Consider the following 16258-nt stretch of genomic DNA (forward strand, 5'->3'; position numbering starts at 1 on the left):
TTTGGAAATGAATACTGTTCCTCTGTCAGCACAGGCCTGTGTTCCTCACTCTTCTCTTGTTTCTGTTCTGCCTTCCCAATACTTTTGCTACACGGGCTTCTCCAGCCTCCTCTTGGCACCTGCCAAGATGTGCTGTGAGACACTGCAGCAGCACAGCTGGATAGAGACCTTGTTTCCATTCAGGTAAGCAGAGTCACTGCCTTGTGCAGTACTGCTGGGCTATCTAAAAAGATAACAGCCCTGAGTCACTCTAGGAGCGACAAAACTGCGTGCAGCAGTGACACACAGGTAGAGCTGTGGCTGCTGGCTCTGGTTTTGCTCTAAGTGATACTGGAGCCAATGGTGTCATGCCAGGCATGCATTTATTCTTATATTGTTTATGCAAAAGTAGAGTCTGAAATTCCACTTCATTCTCTGTTCTTTCCTCAGTCCTTATGGGGTTTTGTTTGCCTGATCTGCTGCACGTCCTCAGCAGAACTCCTGGTAGGACTTGCACATTTTTCTGATATAAGCAAACAGGAAAATAAACCACTTTTTGAGAATTAGCTAACAAATTAGCATTCACATTTCATAAGCAGTACTTGATTTCTCAGCTGACTGTTCATTCATGATGAATAGAATTTATTTTTATGCATGCCAATTTCTGGCACTTTCTTTTATCTACTCTCATGGCAATTCATCTGATGATATATAAAATAATTTTCTGCTTTCAGATCTGTAGAACCATTCATGCCCACAGAAATTCCAACATGTAGAGTCATACTTACTGTCTAGAATTGGAGCACTTCTGTCATTAGTAACAGTCTTCTTGAGCTTTTTTCCTTTGGTAATATCAGATAATAGAGCATTTCGCCCTGCCTGTTCTGACCTGCTTAGGGATGGCTTTTCAGTATTTGCCTGCAAAACAAAAATTAAAAATGAGGAGGCAAAATAAACCACAGCTTCCAGATAAAAATTTCTGCTTAAATATGATAGTTACTTGAGACTTCAGTGGCTGTTTTAACAGCATTGGAGTGGGTAGGTGGCATGCCCTGTCTCGTTTTGTGAATGATATTAAAGGTAGCTGGCCTTGTTACTGACTCAAAGTCCCCAACACAACTGCTATTCTAATGCACATTAATCATTAAAAACAGAACACTTCTATGTGAATTCACCTTTTTTGAACTCATGATTTAGAATATCTCATTTTTTCAAGCCAAGGCTTATCTGTGCCATTTTGGAGATGGAACAAGAACAGACTACACATATAACTTGATTATACAAGAAGGTGGACATTCTTAAAAGCTGTGTTGAAATACAATTTCTAGATAAATCAGAGCAAAGATGGACCTTTGTCTACTATTTTAGCTTAGATAGAAGTACTTAAAAATGGCAATTGCCACTTCAATAATATTGACCTCTTCATATAGACCAAATAAAGCCTTTGGACATATGAGATTTGTCTCAACAGTCTTCTTTTTCACTTTATGTTCTCATGACACAGTTTTTCAAGAAAGAACAAAAAAACTCCAAACAATACACTTATACACACATATATATGGCTCTTTTTTCTAGTTAACAGTTCCTGAAACATTTTCTAATTTATCAGATCAGTGTTACAAAGATTTCCTGAAAGGGTCATGGAGGGACCAAGTAGAGTCTGTATCTTGCTTGAGGTGGAAAATAAAGGAAAGACTCTTGAGAGACAGCCCATTTTGTGTAATCAGGTAGGGTTTTGCTCTGAAAATAACTAGGTACTTCAAAATGGCATTTCAAGAAGCCTTTCTTCTTGTCAGTGAGGTGACTGACTGTTGGGAGGGCAAGCACAGCACAAGCTCTATCCCGGTTCAAGTCAGGTCTGATGTAGTTTCACCCACCATGTTGTGCCAGCAGTGGATCCTGTGCTCTGATACCACAGGCTGGCTGAGGGAGCTATGCTAGCTAAGAGCTATCCTTACCAAATTTAAACAATAGAATTTTTTTTTTCCTGCTCAAGTCACAGAAGTACTGGAGTAGAACAAGGGAGAAGGTGGGAGTACAGGTTTGGAGAAAGGCAAGACTTTAACTCCCCTTAGAAAAGCTGTTGCTTCTCCACCAGATCAGCCACCAGTGTGGGAGGAATAAAAGGATGGAGAGTTAGAGTGGATCATGACATCCACATGAGAACTGGAAGGCAGTGGAAGTGATGGCTGTTCTTGCAGGATCAATGATCAACCATAAACAATATGTTGGACAGCTTTCCCCAAATATGGATACACCCATCCACATCTCAGTATCTCTGGACATCCTATTCAAAGTGACAAGCAGCAGCAGAGAACAGTGCATATGTTTACCTCCTGTAAAACTTACCAAGGCCAGTGTTGGGGGTGGAGGGGGAGCTGGAGGGGGAGGCACAGGCATGGTGGAAGGCTGAGCTCTGTCTGCTCTTGCTAAGAAACCTGCACAGCAAAACACAAATGCACAAAGTCCAGAAATTAATACATTTAATAAATAAATTTCTACTCAGCTAGAAAACATCATTGCAGATAACAGGTTTATCTTCTACATTTTTGAAGTCTAAATAATCAGCAAAAAGCACTTCATATTTAATTGTATGGAAACCAGTCGCATCTTTAAACAGGGGCTCCCAACACAATCCCCACTGCCATACAAACTCATAGATATACATCCAGTTTTGAACACTTACACAATCCATGCATTGCTATAGCAATGCACAAAATGCAGTAACCAAATTGAACTCTGTTAAATCAAACAATCTTGTTCCCATGGAAGTGCTTCAGGATTGCCTCATAGCTATACCATCATCCCTTACTTCAAGAAGGCATCATACTTTAGGATCATACTCAGAAAGAGATGCCGACTTGTTAAATCCCTTTAGTTGCTAAAAGATTCCTCCACCTCCACTGTTATGGGTAGAGTGGAACAGCAGAGCTCTGGCATGGACTCATGCTCCTTCCTTTCTCCTTGCTTGCTCTGAAGATCCCAAGCTCCATCATCATGTCTGAATGCACCTTCCTCCTCCTCAGAAACAGCACACAGACATGTTCCGGACACTCCCCCTGAGCAGGAAGGGCAAGTGGGCAGCTTGGCCTCTCAGCTGCAGGCAGAAAAGCCTGGCTGCTAAAGCTCAGCCTTCCACAAGCTTCCCTGCCAGGGACCATGCTCCCACTTTTCCCCACACCAAGCTGAACTTTCAGCCTGGGGTGATCCTAGGAGGGTCACACCTGAGATACAGAGACTTATTGCAGCCAAATTATGGAACAACAACAACAAAAAAAAAAAAAAAAAAAAAAGCCTGAAGTGTCAAGAACTATATTTTCAAGTCACAAGGGCTTTTTGTGGCATTTTGGCACTCAGCTTGCTGGAACTGTGCCTATCAGGGGCTTTGAAGTATTTTTAATAGGGCTATGGCATTTCAGCATGTGCTTTACTTTTTTATCTGAGCTATCTTTCACCCATGCTGGCCATTCACCTGAGCCACCTTTAGTAACAATGATTATATAATGTTTGCATAAGACAGGTAAACACAGTGGGAACAGGAACAATGGTAATTCCCCAGACAACTCCAGGCTGATGGCTGAGGTCCCCAGGGCAGTTACTTACATGCATACACAGCTCTTACTTTTTAAAGTAACTTAAATGTATTAGATGAGACCAAGGGGAAGTGTAATAGCACAGTATCTGTCAAATTACCATCATGCCAGGTACAGTACCCTTCACAGTTAAAATGAATATTAGGAAAATGTACTGAATGAAACAAAATGGCATTTGCAGTGAGTCACCCCCTATGAAGTCCGTAATGGCATCTGACATGATCCATGTGTGTCAGAAAAAACTGTTTAGAAGGACAGATTTATCTCATAAGATGCTCATGCTTCAAAAGAATTAGAATACATCTGTAACCCCCATTCCCTCCTGCCTCTCCCCCACAAACTGCTGAGTTACCTTCCTCAGAAGAAATAGTTTCTGAAATAAGGCTTTAATGGGTTTTGTGTAAAATCTTGAGGGAGGAAGGAGTCAGATGCATCACCAATAGCTCTGGCTGACCATCTAGAAAAGTCATGGAGTTCAAAGTGGTGTGAGGCACTAGTGGCTACAGGTTTTCTTCTCCCATACTGCAGAAACTGTTTCCAGTTACTGCAAAAGAGTGAGCAAGGCAGAGGGGAAGCTGGTGGATAGACAGAGGGACTGACAAAGAGGAAACTGAAGCCGAGCCTACACAGTGCTGTGCAAATGCATGCGTTCACAGAGTCCTGCAAAGAGACCAGCCTGCTCTCATCAGTCCTCTGCTGCATTACTGAGCACCTTAAACTCCTCCAGAGAAACAATAGCTTCATAGTCACAGGATCCACTTGAATTTATATATATTCCCTTCTCCCAGATTTGTAGCTTTCAGCTGTTACATAAAACGCTGCCCAAAGCCCTATCCTTTCCCAATCATCATATTCTAAATACAATATTTGAAATCTGAAACCTATTAAAAGCACCAAGACTAATGCTGCTTTGTTCTTCAGCTTCCTGTTTAAAAAAATAGTCAACAGGAAAATTATTTCTTACAGTAGACCACAACCATCCTGTTTCTTAACACAGTCTTTTCACAGCTGCAGTTGTCTCTAGCTTAACTGAGCCGTGAGGGTATTTTCACCAAGCCTTTAACCGCTTCGTTGGATTAAAAAGAGAAATTCTTCTCTCTGCATTGCTTTGCTAAGAAGTCAAAGCAGTTTAGATAATGTACCATCAGTCTCTTTGGCACTCCATGTGTCACAGGAAAGTTTCTGGAGCACGTAGAATACAGTTTGGTTCGATATCAGACTTTTAAATGAATCCTTTAAGGCAGCTCAGACCTGAATACAGCAAGTGAACCAGGTGGCCTGTGACGCACTTCCTGTAAAATACCATAACTTGTCTACCTCCCTGTCATTTAAAGATTGTTTCCCTCTTGGGCTTCTCTGTTCTACTGTTTTTCCCTTTTAACTGGATTGTTTTAGATCAGCTTCTTAAGGAATTGGTGGCATAAAGAGGAAGTAAGGTGATGCTTGAAGCCTGAGTTCTCTAAGGGGAAGCCACTACCCACAGACCCATCCAGCTTCTCCAAAACCCTCTCTGCACACGACTTGCAAGGAGGCAGTGGGGAGAAATGCACTAGGTGTTCCCTCCTTCTCTATCCCATCTTACGTGTTCCTGTACTCAACCACTGCACACTAGCTGGTATTTCTGGAACTGAAGGGCTCTCTCAACTGAATTGCCATGGAAATTAGGGACACACTGGTGAGCTTGCTGTGGAACAAGCCCTGTAGCCCTCAGAGACAGGCTGGAAAACAGCATTTTGGAAGCACAGGACAAGCTTCTGTAATAAACTAAATTCTGGCAAAAGTGGCCTGAAGTTTAACACGAGCATCCTGCAGGGTTGTTTACTCATGGGGCTCTAGAGCACACACTTCCTTTAGGGGCCATCAAGAAAAGAGATCACATGGCGTGACTGAGAAACCTGTGTGCCCACACAAAAACCTATCATGCATACACTTACAGAGCCCATAAAACACCCTAGACTGTCAAATTTTAGTTTAAAACCAAAGTTGCAATACTGTTTCAACTCTTACTTTTGTCACTGACTCTGCTTTTGCTGATGAAAAAGATTTTCTAAAAATCAAGCTGAAACACTGCAGGAAGTAAACAGCACCTCAGTCTTTGAAGCTCCAACTCATCCTTGCTGCTCGGTTGTTAGATTTTATATAATCTATTTCCTTGTCTGACTCACTATAAGCATCTATGAAGAACGACAATGGTCTGAAGAGATGCAGTGACCCAGTGACTTGCTCTCACAGCACAGGGCAGTGCTGGGAGTAGCCCTTGGGAGGAGAGTACCTCTTGGGCTGCAGAACCAAAACAGCTGAGTCAGCACAACGCTGAACTCGAACTCTGCAGCTGCTTGGTTCATCACCAATTCACAGGATGACTGTTTACCACTGAGCACAGAGATGTCCTGAGATGTTAAGTGTAACTGCCATTAGAAGAAAGCTTTGGCTACTGTCCTACACTTCTGCAATGGACTCACATTATTTGCTCTTGGTCAGTGGGAAAGAACTGAATTTGAGAAAAGGCTATTATGATAAACTGCTAACAACTGACACTATAAAATACCTGAAATAGTAACCAACCCACCTAGTAATAAATTTTACCCACCAAATCTTCTAATGCTTGGTGCTGCAGGGTTGTTGAAAAGCAGCTGGTTCCAAAAGACTAAGGCTGAAGGTGTATTGGTACTTGAAAACCCAGGACACATATCCTAACATATTTTCTAGGCACCAGTGTAAATTATCACGTCTTTTATGAAGATACATAGAAATGTTCTGTCTAGGTGAGTGTTGGTGGGGGGGCAGAAAGGATTGCAGGGCGCGCAGCTCCAGGCAGAGAGCCCGAGCCCGGGTCAGGACCGGCAGCGGGAGAAGGGTTCCCACAGCTGGCCGCAGAGCCGCTCTCCAGCAGCGCCAGCCCGCTGGCTCCGGGCTGGGTGCCGGGAGCAGGCACCCAGCACCGCCATCCTCACACTGCCTGCCCTGCCTGGCCACAGCCCTGGGCTGGGCAGCCTCCCTGCAGCCTTCCCGGGAGCGGAGCACAGCCCGCCTCTGCTGCCTCTGGAGAAAGCGCCCGCGCCGCGAGCAAGTGAGATGCTCAGGCAGCGCCCAAGTAAAGAACACCTGCATAGGAAAGCTCTGATTCTCCCAACTACCAGGCACATGCAGCAGCCGCCATCAGGAAAGATATTAAAATGCTATGTTATGCCATGCATCACGATAAAGACTCCTTTCATTTAAAAATCAAAAGAGAGAAGAGAGGAAGTGCGCATCGCGTTCCGCAAAGAGCCCCTTGCTCTGCGGAGCCATCCACAAAGAGCAACGGGCAAAAATGGCACTACACTGAATCCAGTGGAACACACATTCTGGGCACTGCAGACTGAATTCGCTATTTCAGAAATCATATCAGGAGCATTACAAATGCTAAAAAGAAACAAAAAGAATTATGACCTTTATTGTGGGATAGACAGTGTGAACAACCACACTGCGAGTGCTTGGTTTGTATCAGGTCAGACATTTCGAGCTGCTGGAAGGCCGTCCCTCTTAAACATTGAGTCAGAGGCAGACAGACAAGCTCACTGTGGTTAATCATTTCCTGCATGATTAATTTCCAAGCAAAAAAAGAGGAAGGAACAAACAACTGTAGAAATAAAACAGAATGTATAAATTTAAGGGGAAAAACCCCTGAAGCTGCCAATTAAAATGCTGATTGCTCCTCTATGCAAAAGGACCCAACTTCCAAATCAGTGCTGATTTGATTCTTTCAAAATCCATTACTTTCTCCTAATGAAAGAAGTGAATTTTTTTTTCTTTTAAAATCTGAATTTAAGGAAATTGGGCTACACTACCAAGTACTTTAGTAAGGTAGCTCTCAAAACAAAAAGGACAGCTAACTCTAAACACGTAGCTGGAAAATCACTTACAATCAGTTTTATACAGACCACAGTATTTTTTCATTAATCAATTTTTTTTAACAGAGTACTGAGCTATTAAACTTTTTTGCCAAAAATAGTCACAGTGATGTAATGAAATTTGAACCTCCTTGCTCCCACTTTCCTTGGCAGACCTGAGTCATTAGTAAGCCTACATGTCCCATGTTCACCACCACAATCTCTCAAGGCCAGAGGGGCTGCCTGCACCAAGTGTCAGTCCAGGAGTGTGGCACAGTGTGAATGAGAACTTCAGAGGATGCTGAAGGTGCTCCTCCCATGCGACACCATGCCAGTAAACCCCCTCCTGAAAAAAACCAGGTGTTTTTCTTCTTCTCTTTTTATCAAAGTTTCTAAATATATAGAAATCTATAAATAAATATACAGATAGAGGAGTTTAAGTCACTAAAGAGTTCCGCAAGGGTACCAAACCAAATTCAGTTGGGCCTGAAGCTACTGGAAGATACTGAAGAATTCCCCTATAGGGCAAAGAAAAAATATTTAGGAGACTCTCTGGCCTCAATCACTTGCACATGGAGGAGTGAAAAGCCCATTTGGCACTCAAGTAAACTGATACAAGTTTTAATTGAGACACTGGGGAACGATGTCTAACAACCTTCTAGTCAGCAAGAGAGCCTGGATTTCCATTCTCCTAACTGGGATAAAACTTCTGAAGTGCACCAGCTCCAGGGGAGCAATGTGACATCTAAAATGTTACTGTCAGTATTTTTGAGTCCTTTAACACCAGTGATGGTCTTCTAAGAATAGTTTTTGGCTGAGAAGACAATCCTTTTGGTGCAGGGGTTACAAGACTTTGTGGCCTGAGACAGGACATTACAAGGGTGTGAGAATGTGAATTGTCCTATCCTGTCTGGAGGAAGCTGTGGTACCAAAAGGAGGCACTAACTTTTCACCCTTAAAACCACTTGCAGAGATCTGGACAGCCAAAAGAGAGACCAACAGAGGAGAAGTTACTCTGGGTGTTTGAGACCCAGGGAAATTCAGGGGAGCTGCTGCTGCCAGAGAGAGGAAGCCTACTTTACTGGGGACTTTTGGCATTTCAAGGAAACTCTCCGCAGTACCCGAAATGAGTATGACTTTGAGTATGACTTTCCACCACACTGAAAAATGCCACCCCTTACACAAAATGCCAGGGCAGAGGAGGTATACCAGTCAGTGATGGAGAGCTCCTGCCTAGACCCATTGGAGGGGTGATGGACAGGCACATGTGGAAGTGGATGAGGCATATGTGGCCCTGAAATAGGATTTGGGCCAAGCTGAACAACATACAGGAGGATCTCCCATAGGGAAGTGCACCTTTTCCAATTCAGCAGTGATTGACGTGGGGGATGCAACACCATCCTGCTGCAGGCAGGGACCAAAAGGGGAGAAGTGGACCGCCGGAAGGGTCTCTAGCAGAAGTGTATGGGGTAGTTCTTGGGAAAGAAACATGTCAAGCCAGTATCACAGTGACCATTTTTCCTGCCCTACTTAGACTGCAGAGAGAGAATATATTTTTGTTTTGTTTTGGACATACCTTTTCAAGAAATTGCAGAGTTAGTTTAGCTCAGTTGTGCCATTGTAAGAGGTATATGAAAGGTGCAGGTGTTAGGGAGCTAGTGGGGACCAATAAAGATAAATAATAACAAGAACAAACAAAAGACACGACTAGTTACAAAAAAAAAAAAAAAAAAAAAAAAAAAAAAAAAAAAAAAAAAAAAAAAAAAAAAAAAGAGGATGCTGTCAGGTGCTTTCATGTCTCTATACATGTTATCCCAGGCCCCTGTGCTCACTCCCAGTTAGTCCAAATTGAGGTTTTTTTGGACATTAGAGCTGTTGCAACTTTTAGTACACACAGAAAAAAGTCAAGGAAGTCAAATATGGAGAGCAAGCTCTGGGATTTTGCTGGTAGACGTCTGCTGTCCACAACTGCCCACAGGTGTGCTGCAGTCCCCTTCAGAGGAGTGGTTCTAAGGAGAGGGGCAACTCTCTGCAAGTCCTGAGGCTGGGATGAAAAGAGTCAGTCTGGAGCTGCAGATTACAACTTGGGAGCTATGGGATACCCCACACCACATCTTCTCCAAGCTCAGGGCACTAAATTAATAATGGTGACCTGCACAACACCATTGCTGATGGTGCCTTCATTCACCTTTCTCTAATCAACAGGATGACACAAAGCCGGCAGTTGAAAACATTTAACAACAATGGGTACTTACAGAAAAGGATCAAGGACCTCCTACACTATCAGATTTTATTTCTCAGTAGATGTAGGTTTAGAATTCAATTGGCTTCAGCATTCAAAGAGACTTTTTTAATATAAAGCATTTTCTTCATCACAATCAACTAAGTCTTACTAAACATGCAGTGAATTGTGGCTGTTCTACTAAAGGCAGCAACTATAAAATGATATTAAAATAGTAAGTGCCTCTAAAGGGGAAATCTGAGGCATATAAGGGCAAGACATGTGGAATGAATTTAAAGCATCGTTTTCCAGTCCCTCTTATAAATATTACAATATTCCTATGAGAATGTTGAAAAACTACAGTGCACAGAGATCAGCTCAGATTTCACATCAAAAGCCCAAACAAAAAGCTAAGTGGCCTGGGCAGTCATCAGGGAAAGACCAACTGCACAAGCAAGAGTACATTAGAGTTTTTACAGCCCAGGTGTTGATGTAAATTAGAGTAACTTGAATACCTGCCATTACAGGAGCAATCAAAGACTGATCTGCCTGGAGTGTGGGAAAAACAAAACAAAAGCCAGCCCCAGATAATGTAAGGGAGCCTGCTCCACCACAGGCAGTGCAGAAAACCACCACCTCAGAGCCAGGCTACTGTCAATAAAAGCCTCAGTTCAACACAGCAGGACCCATAAACCAGTTTTGTGAGAAACAGGCAACCAGGCCTGGTGGACATTTTAATTAAAAAAAAAAAAATCTATTTTTCCATTCCTGAAGTTGATTTTGAATGATTCAAAGCTGCAAAGTGGTGGGAAACCTCCACTGGACTGGGTAGAGATGGAGAGCCTGAATTCATTCTCATTAGAGTTCATGGAAAGGCTCAGGCCAGTTTTCAGAGGCAACTGGATGAGACTCATTGTACCTTCTGAGTTTGCTGAAGCATTTGAACTTTCTGAGGTCAGACTTAGAGATTAAGAAGAGTGCATCCTATGAAGTTCCTTGATGTTTTCCCCTGTAGAGGGATTTGCACTGTAGCTCGGGGTTAGTCATTAAACCAGATCACTTGTGAAGCACCAAATCATATTTGCACATAAGTAATGAATTTGAAAAGTGTCACAGTCAGCAAGCCAGGCTGGCACTGACTCCCACAACACCATCCTTTGGATCAGGAAGGCTGGTGGAGCAAGGACCACAGCCATAGCTTGCACAGAGATGCCATGCCTTGTGTTCAGCACCGCTGGTACCTTGCTCCATGAACCTGGGGAGAGGAACCAGCAAGATATGCTGTCATCTGTCTCCAAGGACCACAGCCTATCAACAAACTCCCCAAAACTTACCCTCTGTGCTCTGCTCACAAACCACCAAGTGAACAGAAACTCATGCCACATCTTACTGAGTAGGTGCTAAAGGAGAACTCATTCTGCATATCCCCTGTACCCACTGTGTTCACAAACCTTCTCTGACCTCCACTTCAAAAAGCTGTAAAACAGCATTTGATCTGCTATTTAAAGGCTTATTTCAGTAACGTGACCAGGAAAAATCAAGTTCTTTGTAGACACCCTGGACTGCTACAAAACAGTTACTTTTCCAATTCACATTGCCTAAGGAATTAGTACAAGTTTGCAATAAAGCAACTGAAATTTTTCAGTTTACTAACTTAAAAATGATCATACCCAAAATACACCACTGCTTTGCATACTTTTAGTATTTACCAAAGTGGGTATTTTAATCTTAGATCCTCCTCTGAGAATAGCTACAAAATGAAACTCCTTACAAATTTTACGTGATAGCTTATAGTAATAAATGACTCACTTTCAACGCTCCAAAATGCAGATACAAGTGAAGCTGGGCAGTGTATGCTGGGCATCTGCACACACAGAAGCTGGACAACAAAGCACCAGTTTGCACAAACATCCAAAGAAACTCTCAGTATCCATTCTTCCTTGCCTGGAAAAGAGCTCTGCCTCTGAGGTTTGGCCTGCTCTGTACTGCATACTGTGTCTCGGAAAGCTTTCACATGGGCTGCTATGGTTTCAGTAATTATTTTTAAAGGATCTGGGCAATATAAAAACAAATCCGCGGAAGAGACTTTAAAATCAGGATGGAAATAATAAAGGGGAGGGAAAAGAGGGGACGAAAAGGAATCTAAAGCAAATAAAGGGTTTTCTTGAGCAAACAACCCCTCCCCAAACTCTGGGACTTCAACTGCCCCCTTCTTCACATTGGAGCCTATCTAAGCTCATCCCAAACTACTCAAGATACTGTAGCCAAAAGTTCATAATTGGTTCTAAATGGTCTACAAAACTTTAGAAATTGCATCCAAAGCAATAAAAAAACTCAACCAGAAGGTAAGTCAAGGATAAGAGATTAAAATTAATCTCAAATATCTTTCCATACACATTTTGGTTTGAAAAGGATCAACTTAAAAACAAAAAAAAGAAAAGCAATAATATTACTGAAAACATGTAATTGCACATGTGAAATTACATCATCACCTAATATCCTGGCAGTACTGGCAAATGATGCCTTGTTCTAATGCATATTAAAAACAAAATCAAATTGTTATGCTCCTGCACCACCCAAGTATCTGCCTGGTTGGAATCCAGCAGTAAACTTCTGCAACTTCAGAGATCTAGATAGAGGAAGCAATACATTACTGCTATTAAAAAACGCTCAATAACACAACTTGAAAACTCCTTTTAGATGGATTGTACAACACTAACAGACCAGATAACCATTAAGGAACCATTAAATAGAGCAGGCTGAAGATTGTCATTCTCTCTGCATTGTCTGATTCTTTGCGTCATATATAAAAATCTACTAAATCTGACCATCATTTTCTCTCTTCTAAAAAACATAGATTTTAAACTGACGTTGTGTTGGAACTACAAGAAAAGCTTAATTTTAAGAGTCTAATTTTTTAATTAAAAAGAAAAGTACCACCTGTCCTTAGCTGATAGGAACTGCTCTGGTTTCATTCCAGACCTAAGAAGTCTTCTTAGAGGAAGATATAATCCAAAAGCAGTAACGATAATCTGTAGGATAAATGATGAGGGCTGCCAGTTGAAGTTCTAGGGCTAAAGCAGACTAGCAGAAGAGACAATAAAGATTCACCTTTTCCTCTTGAGTAGTGAATCTGCTGAATTCATCATATGCCTTATTCCGAGCTGACCAGCACTTCCTGCCTCCAACACCAGTTACTGGACAAAAAACCTGCTACCTAATGGAAATATATATAGAAACCCTGTAGAGGATCTCCTGCTCTAGACTCACTCCTAGGGAAGAGCAGCTCCAAAGCAAATTGGTGGCCCACAGAGTGCCCTGCAGAAGGTCATCTCCAGCCCCGGGGCTTTTGGAACCTGTGGACTGGTGTTAAGAGATATCCCCAGGCAAGGAGTCTGATGCCCTGGTGGCTGCTCACTCAGATTCCCATCAGCAGCTGAAGCAGTGGAAAGGACAAACCTGAAATTCTTCCTCCTCTGTTTGGATTTAGTTTGTCTCTTTGCAAAGCAGACAAAATCTAACCCACAGCACACTGAACACCTCTCCACAGGTTATAGGAGAGACCTCAGCCTTCCGCAGCTGAGTTTGCATGTGTGCAACCACCAGCAATACTCATGTGCTGTTCCTATCACCAGCAATTTCCATTTGGTCCAATCTGGAAAACATCCTGAGTAATACGAGGATGAATTTTTCTGTTAAGTATTTCCAACGCTGCCTTTTGGCAAGAAAAAAATGTCAAAAGTCACTTGGAAAAGAGAGGTACAGCTAAGAGACGTTTCAATTATTTCATAAATAAGCTGCCAAAATGCAAAGAACAAAATCCAGGCAATACTAATATTCCTCATATTTATATAATTATAAGCCAAGCTGAGATCAAAGTATTGACCAACCACAATTACACTTTGTTTCATTTACTAGAACAGAGCTACAATAAAAATTTTACTCACAATACCTTTGTAAAGCCATTTTTACACAAATCCTTCCATCTGCTTTTGCAGCAGGACTTGATATTTATGCAATATATACGTTTATGAAATATAGGTGAGATAACATTGAATTGGAGGTTTCAGATTATACACCTGGGCCTTTAGCTGAATACTTAATGATACTGGGACCATGAAATTTGCACGTATGCATCCGAGTACACAGCACATCTGCAGCAGGTGATGCCAATTTAAACACCTACAGTTAGGGCACACAGTGAAGTTGTCTGTGACTAATCTAAGGTTTCATAATTCAGTTGGAAGCCCTATAAGTAAAGGCAGCTTCTGAAGATTTCATTTATGAAACAGGCTTCTCTACTTGTTTTGGCAATTATCTAATAGATGGCAAGGTACCAGTTCTGTTTTTTATCAGGCCGTGGTTCCTTGAAACTCAAAGCAATTCTAATGTTACATGAAAGACAATGCAGGAATTTAAATTCGCTGATCTACCTGGAGAGGCACTAAAATTTGTGTGTGTTTAATAATGTGGGGTATGGGTTAAAAAAAAAAAGAGAGAGGGAAACTATTTTTATGTCCTGTCAAAGTCTGAGACTTGAAGAGATTTCTATCTTGATGTCCTGACATCATGGCACTGCTGATGACGCACAGGGCTCTGACTGATGCTGACTGCCCCGATTATCCCCTGGTCCCACAAGGGACACAGGCAAATTGGTGCTGCTCCAGCTACGACTGGGAGGACACAGATTGCAGAAGCAAGAGGGCACACAGTCCTGTAAAGGGCTCTGGTTTAAAGCATGCCACAAATGAAACAAAAAGCATCCAAGGAAAACAAATTGAAAACCCCCATCTGCTTCCCTCCCCATCTCCAATTACAGAAGTTTTTGCTCCAGTTTTTTTCTCTTTGGAAACAACTTTTTACAGCTGCATATGGCAAGTACTTAGCTAGTAAGTAAAGAGGAGACGCTGGAAAGAATGATTATTAATGGATTCTGCCAAAAAAATAGTCAGGGCAAAGTCTTTCACAGCTCAGGACATAAACTAGTCGATCTCCCCCTACACAGAGGCATGTCCTGGACTGCCTTCCTGAGAGGAAAAACAGCACAGCTGCCTTGCCTACTGCAGCTACCCAGGCTGGAAACATACGGCATCCCTCCACCTGATACTTGTGAAGCTGGCTCAGTCAAAAGAGAGTGTTTCCCAAGTCGTGGAGAGTAAAAATCAAGAGGTTCCACTCAGTTATCTGCATTTTATTTTAAATATTTATACCTCTGTTTTCTATGACCTTCAACAACGAAATGTTTCCATGAAGCAAGTGTAGCCAAAGGCAGTGTGCCATGTGGGTGCCTGCCCTGGAGGGCATGGGTTCACCAGGGGGCTCAGGCCACTGCAGTGACAGCCCATGTGAGGCCACAGCTAGTGACTGCATAGCTCAGGCCCAGGCAGACATGCCAGGAAGGTGAATATGGCATGAGGGACAAATGCACATCTTGCCTGAACTCAGCAGGAGCCACAAGCCATTGCCTGAGGAGAGACAAGATGCCTCATCCTTGCTCCAGGGTCAGCAGTGCCTCCGGGCTCTTGCCAGTGTTTTGGAAGTGGTGCCCAGCCAGCATGGCACCTCTGTGTCAGCTGGCAGCTCTGAGGCAGCCTGCCACACCAGTGGCTCCACACAGGTGGCACAGGAACTCACTGGGACCCAGGAAACAGCTGGATTTGAAGGTTATTGGCCTCCACCCAAGATAGCAGGTCTGGCTGAGCTCCTGCTGCTATTTCAAATGCAGGTTTATTGCACGAAAGTAACAATTTAGTGTAGTTCAAACTAAAAAAAAAAGTATGTATGACATACCACTGCCATGAAAACATGCCCACAAAACCAAAAGCAGCCACATATCATCATTCAGCACTTGCATTTCCTCTTCAGAACATTCAACAAATCCTCTTACTCTAAAGAACTGCTGTAATTTGTCCTTGCTAGTGCCAGTCTACCAGCACTTCAGAAGAGAAAACAAACTGGTACCTGCAGGCTGTGGTGCTCAGTGCAGGTGCCCTTAAACAGCAAGTATTGGAGGGCAGCAACCCATTTCCCCTTATTTGTAATGAGAATGGCTGTCACAGTCATTGAACCCCAGCTAAAGTTATCATCACATCTGCTGAATCCTGTAAATATGGCCAAAACCCTGATCAAACTGGCTGAATGATTTTGTTAGCTGCAGGGGTAAAACCAGACTTTATTTTAAGTAAATTTGAAGGCTAAATTTAGCATATGGCAGACTGACCTTTAACTATTAACATATTTTCTTTCAAAACCAGAATTTGTAATTAGATGGAGAGTTAAGAGCTACTTCAAATCTGAGGCCACAAGCTTCCAAATAAAAGGTAAATTTTTTTTCTAAACTCAGAGAGCTGTAGTATCTGGATCAAACTCACAGCTGAAAGGAAGCTTTGGATTGGTTTTATCAGGTCATAAGACATTATTACGCTCATGAAGTCTACTTTCTCTTTTAAACTGCAGTCTTGATGACTGGCGGTCCTGAAAAAATGATGGTGCAGGGATCATTGTTTTCTTCCACATCTGCCAAGGCCCTTGTGAGCAGGCAGGCTCACAGGAGGCTGGGTCACAGGGAGAGCCAGTCCAGGCACCACCACACA

General features: G+C 42.6%; 1 protein-coding gene across 3 annotated transcripts in view; it reads right to left on the minus strand.

Annotated features, from left to right (window-relative positions):
* WIPF1 (WAS/WASL interacting protein family member 1) overlaps positions 1–16258 on the minus strand; it is a 53002-nt gene that overhangs the window by 14547 nt on the left and 22197 nt on the right. For all 3 annotated transcript variants that reach the window (XM_038142430.1, XM_038142433.1, XM_038142432.1), the window contains exons 3-4: positions 2329–2417; positions 768–897 (exon numbers count right to left, since the gene is read on the minus strand). In XM_038142430.1, coding sequence (XP_037998358.1) covers positions 768–897; positions 2329–2379 — 181 coding nt within the window. In that variant the 5' untranslated portion in view covers positions 2380–2417. The remainder of the gene's footprint in view (positions 1–767; positions 898–2328; positions 2418–16258) is intronic.

Source organism: Motacilla alba, chromosome 7 (genome assembly GCF_015832195.1).
Source record: "Motacilla alba alba isolate MOTALB_02 chromosome 7, Motacilla_alba_V1.0_pri, whole genome shotgun sequence".
NCBI lineage: Eukaryota > Metazoa > Chordata > Aves > Passeriformes > Motacillidae > Motacilla > Motacilla alba.